This window comes from Manihot esculenta, unplaced genomic scaffold, assembly GCF_001659605.2.
Source record: "Manihot esculenta cultivar AM560-2 unplaced genomic scaffold, M.esculenta_v8 Scaffold26, whole genome shotgun sequence".
NCBI lineage: Eukaryota > Viridiplantae > Streptophyta > Magnoliopsida > Malpighiales > Euphorbiaceae > Manihot > Manihot esculenta.
In genome coordinates this window covers 1-8,531 of record NW_025215443.1, presented here as the reverse complement: position 1 = coordinate 8,531, position 8,531 = coordinate 1, and the positions used below count along the sequence as shown (strand labels likewise).

Below are 8,531 nucleotides of genomic sequence, written 5' to 3'. Positions count from 1 at the left end.
TGGGGAGTTTAATAGAGTTATTCTTAAACTAGTTTGGTCCCTCATTTGAGTCTTTCTGTGCTTACACAGACCAGAGGAACCAGAGAGAGCAGCAGTGAGTACTGCTCTAGAGTTTACAGAACCTGCAGAGTCAGTCCAGACAGCTAGAGGTGAGTGGAATTAAACTGATTACTCGTTTTAATTGAGACATTAACTGCTTTTAGCATTTTTCATGCATCATATTTATGCAATAGGTTGATTGCATTAGAATTCACAAAGATGTTGCATTGCATAGCTATATTGTTGGTGTGGGTAAATGCTGAATGATCCAGTAGTTCCAGACAGGAAGTCCAGGACCCCATTCTACGGCCTGGCAGGTATAGGAAGTCCAGGACCCCATTCTACGGCCTGGCAGGTATAGTAAGACCAGGTTTCCGGTCTATGCCTGGCAAATGGTAAGTACAGGTGTTATATACACGTATACATATATGGGACAGGAAGACCAGGACCCCAGTCTACGGCCTGGCACGGTTTACTGGGACTATGTGGTGACGGGTTTACCCTTGATGTGGATTGTTTGTGATATGATGCATTTCATAAGATCATATTTTAATGACTTATTTTATCGTTCTACTCACTGGGCTATAGAGCTCATCCCACTCCCTTAACCCCAGTCTTGCAGGTTCAGTGTACAGTGTACAGGGGAATTCCAGAAGAGTACAGGAAGAGAGAAGAGACTTGTAATAGCTTAGAGTGGACATGTAATATTAAAGAATTGTATCAGATATGTTTATAGATAGACTTGTGCTTGACTTAGTAGTTTGTGTTGTAAATCTTTTGTTATGTACATGATCTATGTATGTATTTTACAGACTATGTGAAAAACCAGGCTTAACAGGTATGAAACAACCCATCTAGAGCAAGCTCTAGTCAGGGGTACAGAGTACAGGGTACAGAGATAGTGCATGCACAGGTTAAGCCTTGGTACAGAGAAAAGAGTTTTTATTTTCACAGAAAATGTATGATCATGTATGAGATTTACAGGTACACAGAGAGTATAGCAGGCTTGCTACGGGTTCTGGCGGCCTTAAGCCGACCTGAATCCTAGCGCCGGTGACGGTCCATTTTGGGGTCGTTACAGTAGGGTTTGCTGTACCTGGATAGAAAGATGGGGGTGGGTACATAGGGTACTGTGGGTACGGTGGGTAGAAAGGTGGGTATGGCATCTGAGAGTGATAAGGGTTAAAACTGGGGTAATCCGATGTACCTCCCATCGAATACCCGGGATTATGTGAAAAGGGTGGGTAATAAGGTGGCTGAACAAATCCCGAGGCCTGAGTGCCTCCTTGGGACTCTCCCATTCCCTCTTCCGACATACTTACTCCGAGACTGCCATCCCTCCTTTGATCCACATCCATCTGATCCCCCACATCCTCTGACATATTCCCTTGCACTGTTCCCCTCACTGATCTGCTTCTACCCAGATCCAAAGACCTTCTAGGGTCTCTTACTGCTCTTTCTCTGCTGGACCTGCTAGACATTGCCCTAGGCAATGCAGGAGGACGGACATCAGTGCCCTCGTCCTGGGGTGGTACTCCAGTCAATCGTGCAGATCGATGAGTTCCTCTCATCCTGTTTACTGAAAAACAGCACACATCACATAGAACATTAGCATCAAATGGTTCATGTGGAAGCATATGAACCCGCATCACATACCTCACATACATAGCACATCATTAATGCACATGCATAAAATCATGGCATTTCACATCATCATTCAAGACAGGACTCTACATCCTATCCTAGTGGACATGATCTTCCTATTGTGCTTGACCTTCTATAACCTCTATGAGCCCGACACTCTAGGTCCGACCATATGAACCTAGGGCTCTGATACCAATCTGTAACGATCCAAAAATTCGGACCGCTACCGGCGCTAGAATCCAGGTCGGCATAAGGCCGCCGGGACCCGTAGCAAGCCTAACATTCATCCTGAAAACCTGTTTAATCCCATACATGATCAACACATACATAAAAATTTGAACTTTTCCTTACATTCATTCATTCTTTCATTCATTCACCAAACTCAACCTGTGCATGAACTATACATAAACATTAGCTCCTCTTTGGAGCCTCATCATTGCCCCAATGGGGTGACATAACATGTAATGAGTTTGGTTTACAATAATCATCAATAACATTAAGATCATGTATTAGAAGGGATTAACATAATACTATGGTCAAGCACAACTCTAACCTCTCATAAGCATTATTACATAACATTTCTATATCATACTTTTACATGATTGTACTCAACATGACATAACATCATTTATCATGTCCACACTAGCTATTACATGACCATGACTTCATTACTCTTGCGGACCTCATGGTCTACCCTGTACCTGCAAACCTGGGGGTTAAGGGAGAGGGGTGAGCCACTAGAGCCCAGTGAGCAGAATAATAAAACATAGTATTTAAAACATATAATATCATGGAATGCATCACAGCACAAACATTTCACATCAAGGATGAACTTGTCACCACTTAGCCCTCCATACAGTCTAATCATGCCAGGGGCGTAGTGCAGGCACACCTGGACTTCCATAGCATAACATACATATTCAGTCATGCCGGGGGCGTAGTGCAGGCTCACCCGGACTTCCATAGTCTGTCATACCATATAAGGGCTAATGGATCATTCAACATTCATCCATATCAACAACATAAAGTGCAATGCGACATATTCGTGAATTCTAATGCAAGCACCCTAATATATCTCATGGCATTCATGATGCGTGAATCATGCTAAAACATTCATTATTTACTTTGAAATCATAGAGAGTTATTCCACTCACCTCTGGCTAGCTCTGACAAGACTCGAAAGCAGCTATCTCACTGCTGGGGTCCTCGGTTCCTCGGGTCCGAACCTACACAGGTGGACTCAAGTGAGGGACCTAACAAACATGAACATGACTCTAAAATATTCCCCAAAAACCCCCTAAAACACCTTAAAACAATCATGGAAATCATGCAAAGGAGGGCTGAACAGGGCACTTTCGGCGGCAGGCTCGGCGGCCGAAAGGCCCTCCAGAGCCGAAAGTCATGCACCTTCGGCGGCACTTTCGGCGGCCGAAGGTTCCCTCCAGAGACGAAACTCATGCATGTTCGGCGGCTCCTTCGGCGGCCGAAAGTCCCTTCCAGAGCCGAAAGTCATCTTTCGAGGGCAGGATTCGGCAGCCGATTCATGCTACCATAGGCAGGTTCGGCGGCCGAAAGAACCTTCGGCTGCCGAACCTGGTTTCTCCCAGAAGGGCAGAAACTCAGCTCAACATGCATAAACGCCTCCCAACACATTCATTCATGCATTTTCCTATTCTACAACATGCATACTCAAGCATACAAGCTCCTAGGGGCTTCAAACTATCCTAAACCCCATCTACAACACATCAAACAACCCACATTGTTCATAAACATACATAAACCCATAAACATAACAATAACCTATCATGCATTTCTACCCCATAGATCTTCATAAAACTAGTTTAAAACATGCAAGAAAGGTTGGATCTAAGCTTACCTCTTGAAGATCGAGAGGAAAGACGATCCTAGCTTGAAGGTAGGGAGAAATCTACTCTTTGGTCTCCAAGCTTCCAAACTTGCTCTTTTTGCTCAAATCTCTTCAAATCAACATAAAGCTTGTTAAAACATGAAAGATTGGAGGAAAAACATCAAAAACGAACCAAAGGAGAGCATGAACTCACTGTGGCCGAAAATGGGGAGAAAACTCGCCCGTTTCGGCCATGGAGCTCTTATATAGGGCTGGCAGACCACCTTTCGGCAGCCGAACGTGCCCCCACATCTCATGCAAGTTCGGCCGAAGTTCGGCGGCCGAACCTTTGAGACTTGCGGAAGCCTAACTTGCCCCCCTAAACCATCCAATGTTCGGCGGCCGAACCTGGAAATGCATCCTTGGTCCTTTTTCATTCAAAACTCAGTTCCTTTCTTACTTAAAATCATTAAAACATTTTATAAAACATGGTTGTACCCTTCTAGAGGTTTCCGACATCCGAGATTCCACCGGACGGTAAAAATTCCGATACCGGAGTCTAGTCGGGTATTACATAATAGAAGGCTTGATTTTAATAAATAAATAAATATTTATTGGCTGAAATGCGAGTGACATTGTGAATTCAGTCTTCTAAGCAAATATATATAAAATAATTTTATAATAATTTATTCATCAAAGTTTAAGCAAAAATATATTTGCTTATGTTACACGCAAATAGAAATATCGGGTGATTGAGTATAAATAAATTCTTTGATATTTAAATCAACATCTTAAATAAAAGAATAAGAGAATGAATATAGAGAAATAACATATTCAGAGACCAGCGAAAAATGGAGGGAGTCGCAAGTGGGTCCTGAACTCTCCTAGACCTAATCTAATTTTTTATTTTATATGTATTAAATAATTTAATTATTTTAAATTTTAATAATACAAGTCTTTAAACAGAAAACAGAGTTGTGTTAAATTCTAGCACTGCTGTATTCAAATTTCCAATTTCCATGTTCAAAGTATTATATGAGAATCGTCAAAACTAAAATCACTTTCCATCGGCAAAAATAGTCAAAATGTATTTAGAAAAAATTCTAGAAATCGTCTTCTTTTCACATCTTATTATCATAATTATATATTTAGCAAAAAGTAATAAAACTTCCCAGTGCTCAACTTGTAAAACATCTCGAGCAATATGGGTTTTGAAAAGCTGTTTCTGCAATCTTTTCTATTCATCCTCCATTTGGTGTTTTGTTCTTCCAAAGACACCTTAACCATAAACCAAACCATTCAAGATGGGGACCTTATAATCTCCAAGGGAAATAGTTTTGCACTTGGGTTTTTCAGCCCTGCTAGTTCCAAGTTCAGATATCTTGGAATCTGGTTCAATCAAGTAAAACTGCAAACAGTTGTATGGATAGCAAATAGAAACAATCCAATCAATGGTTCTTCTGGAGTTCTATCAATTGATCCCTATGGAAATCTCGTTCTCCATAGCAACCAAGACATGAGATTTTCAGTGTGGTCTACAAATATCACAATGAAAGTGACGGACACTTGTGTAGCTCAACTCTTGGATTCAGGAAATTTGGTGTTGTTTGAAGACAGAAGCAAAACAATTCTATGGCAAAGCTTTGACTATCCTACAGATACTCACCTTCCAGGACTGAAGATTGGCTTGAATCAAAGGACAGGTTTGAGCAGGTCCCTAAGTTCATGGAGATCACAAGATGACCCAGCAACTGGAGACTACTTGGTTGAGATCGACCCAACAGGATCACCGCAAGTCTTTCTCTCCAAGGGCACAACCCGTTATTGGCGAAGCATGCCATGGCCATTGAAAGGTTATGCGGATTCTGTAAATTTTACTTTCATCAACAATGAATATGAAATTTTCACCTCCTTCTCTATTATCGATGCTTCTGTTATTACTAGGGTAGTCTTAGATTATTCAGGAGCGATACTACACCAGATATGGCATGAAAAGGATGGTGAATGGAAAAATTGCTGGTCAGGACCAAAATATCAATGTGATACATATGCACATTGTGGTACTAATGCTAAATGTAATCCTCACAGATTAAATCTTAGATTTGAATGCGATTGTTTACCTGGGTACGAACCGAAATCTCCAAGGGACTGGAATATTCTGAAGGATGCATCAGGTGGGTGTGTCAGGAAGCGATTAGAGTCTTCTTCACTGTGCGGAAGTGGAGAAGGGTTTGTGAAACTGGAAGACGTTAAGGTTCCTGATACTTCTGTAGCAGTTTGGGTTGCCATGAACATGAGTCCCATAGATTGTGAAAAGGAATGCAAAAGGAATTGTTCATGTACTGCATATGCAAGCATAGACATTCTTGAAAGTGGGACTACTGGTTGTTTGGCTTGGTTTGGAGGACTAATAGACGTTGTAGAGTTTGTGGACGAGGGATATGATCTTTATGTTCGAGTTGATTCACTTGAATTAGGTACTTTATTCTTTCTCTAGACTACTTAAACAAAACCATTTCATTTTGCATGTTATGCCTTTGTCTTCTAAATTGTTTCAATCATTTTTGTAGCTGAAATCAAGCGGCAATCAATGGGTTTTCTTGAAAGGAAGGATACGCAAGCCATCTTAGTAGTATCTGTAGTTTCAGCCTGGTTTATCATTATCATATTTGCATATTTATGGCACAAGAGGAAGAAAAGAAGGGGTAAGAATTAAGAAAAAAAAAAAATATATATATATATATATTTACTGATGATGGAACCAAAATCTTTTTTTAATTTTGACAGAAAGAAACAAGTGGAATGAAAGTCTACTGCACAAAATTGGCGATTCATATTACCACAAGGAAACTATAGTGGCCAATGAAGTTGGAGATAGTATGAGTTATCCACACATTGCATTTTTTGATATGGGCATGATGCTTGCTGCAACTAATAATTTCTCCCCATCTAACAAATTAGGTCAAGGTGGATTTGGCTTGGTTTATAAGGTACATATATATAGCTCCTATGCAAAAGTTTTAATTTTATTTATGCTTTTGAATTCAATACCATCTCAATCGATAATAATATAAAATTAGTAGAGTAAAAATTTAATTAACAAAACCCACATCGCCTCTCTTACAACGACAGTAAGGCAAGTTTAAATTTTCTAAGTTTTTATACTTTAATAAAATTATTAATGTTTTCTATTATTATTGGTTGAGTGCACTATCTTTGCTTGATTATATAGTATACCAAACTCCTATAGTAATTATCAGATTTTAAATTGATTACTCAGGGTAAATTTACTCTTCTAGCTATGATTATAGGGTCAATTGTCTAATGGGCAGGAGGTAGCCATTAAAAAGCTATCTAAAAGTTCAAGACAAGGAATAGAAGAATTCAAAAATGAAGTTATGCTGATTGCAAAGCTTCAGCATAAGAACCTTGTGAAACTTCTAGGATGTTGTATTCAAGGAGAAGAACCAATGTTAGTTTATGAATACATGCCAAACAAAAGCTTGGACTCCCTTCTTTTCGGTAAGTCCTACATATGCCCTACCCATTTTCTAATAGTTGTTTCATTTTATCTATTTCAACTTACATAAACAAACAATAATTTAAATGGAACAAATCAATTTTCTTTCTTTTGCTTTTGTAGATGAAAGAAATATGTCAATTTTAGATTGGAGAAAACGATTTGATATTATTGTTGGAATTGCTCGTGGGATTTTATATCTTCATCAAGACTCGAGATTGAAAATTATCCACAGAGATTTAAAATCTAGCAATATTCTACTAGATGGAAATATGAACCCAAAAATTTCAGACTTTGGTATGGCTAGAATCTTCAAAATAGACCAAATACAGGAGGAGAAGACAAGGAGAGTAGTTGGAACATTGTAAGTACACATGCTCATATAATATCTTGCTAAAAACATATCATCTTATTTGACATCAAAAATTAATTGAATTAAAAGGACTAATACAGCTATTTTTGGTGTTTTTAAGAATGATCCGTATAACTTTTTTTTTTTTATATGTAGCGGCTATATGTCACCAGAGTACGTGGTTTTCGGAAAATTTTCAGAAAAATCTGATATCTTCAGTTTTGGGGTAATATTATTAGAAATCATTACAGGGAAGAAGAATAATAGTTTCCATCAAGAGGGTTCCTGCCTTACCTTAATAGGACATGTAAGTTGTAAAGAAGCTTTTTATATCCTATACTCCAAATTATATATACATACAGTTTATGTTGATAGTTCATACCTTATATCTTAATTCTGTGAACTGTATAGGTGTGGAATTTGTGGAAAGAAGAAAGAGCATTGGAGATAGTTGATCCATTGGTGAAGGACTCAAATTTCTCTCATGAAGTCTTGAGATGCATCCAAATTGGACTCTTATGTGTGCAAGAAAATGCAAAGGATAGACCAACCATATTAGCAATTGTGTTGATGTTGAATAGTGAAAGTATTCTTCCTTCTCCAAATGAACCTGCTTTTATCCTCAAAAAATGTAATTCTAAAACAAAAGAATTATATTCTGTAAATGAGTTAACAATTTCTAATATTACAAGTCGTTGAAAATATAGGCTCCACTTTGTGTTATGGGTAGGATGTAAAAAAAGTACTTTATTAAAAAAATATCATTTTAGATGTTATTGGGAACAAATTGCTTTAATGTTCTTATATTAAATTAAAAACACAATCAAAATTATGGGACTGTTGGTGAAATGTACCCCTAGATTTATGCTTCATCAATCAAGGATCAATTATATATTATAAAAAAAATATTGTCACTTAATTATTCATAAATTAAGGAATACACATGAATTTTAAAAGAATTTAGTTTTAAAAGCACTCACAGGTTTAGCATGATGGTAAGTACATCTGAGTAAATAGGAGAGGTTTTGAGTTCTACTCTCCGAATCCCCAATCCCCATTTCAAAAAAAAAATGATATTAAAAACTTAATAAACCTGTTAATTTAATAAAATTTAGATGTTTAAGCTTTGA

At 38.2% G+C, this 8,531-nt stretch overlaps 1 protein-coding gene across 4 annotated transcripts; it reads left to right on the top strand.

The window, feature by feature from the left end:
- The first annotated feature begins 4,684 nt into the window (after nucleotides 1-4,684).
- Nucleotides 4,685-8,282, top strand: LOC110608281 (G-type lectin S-receptor-like serine/threonine-protein kinase RKS1). Of its 4 annotated transcripts, none has more exons than XM_043953692.1 (7): nucleotides 4,685-6,006; nucleotides 6,100-6,234; nucleotides 6,317-6,519; nucleotides 6,862-7,051; nucleotides 7,173-7,413; nucleotides 7,558-7,708; nucleotides 7,813-8,279. In XM_043953692.1, exons 1-7 carry the CDS (start codon nucleotides 4,734-4,736, stop codon nucleotides 8,098-8,100), a joined length of 2,481 nt encoding a protein of 826 aa, XP_043809627.1. In that variant the 5' UTR covers nucleotides 4,685-4,733; the 3' UTR covers nucleotides 8,101-8,279. The 4 variants fall into 4 exon arrangements, with proteins under 4 accessions (XP_043809627.1, XP_043809626.1, XP_043809628.1 ...); XM_043953691.1 differs by having other exon boundaries at nucleotides 6,841-7,051; XM_043953693.1 differs by having other exon boundaries at nucleotides 6,841-7,051; nucleotides 7,653-7,708; nucleotides 7,813-7,955.
- The last annotated feature ends 249 nt before the right edge of the window (nucleotides 8,283-8,531 follow it).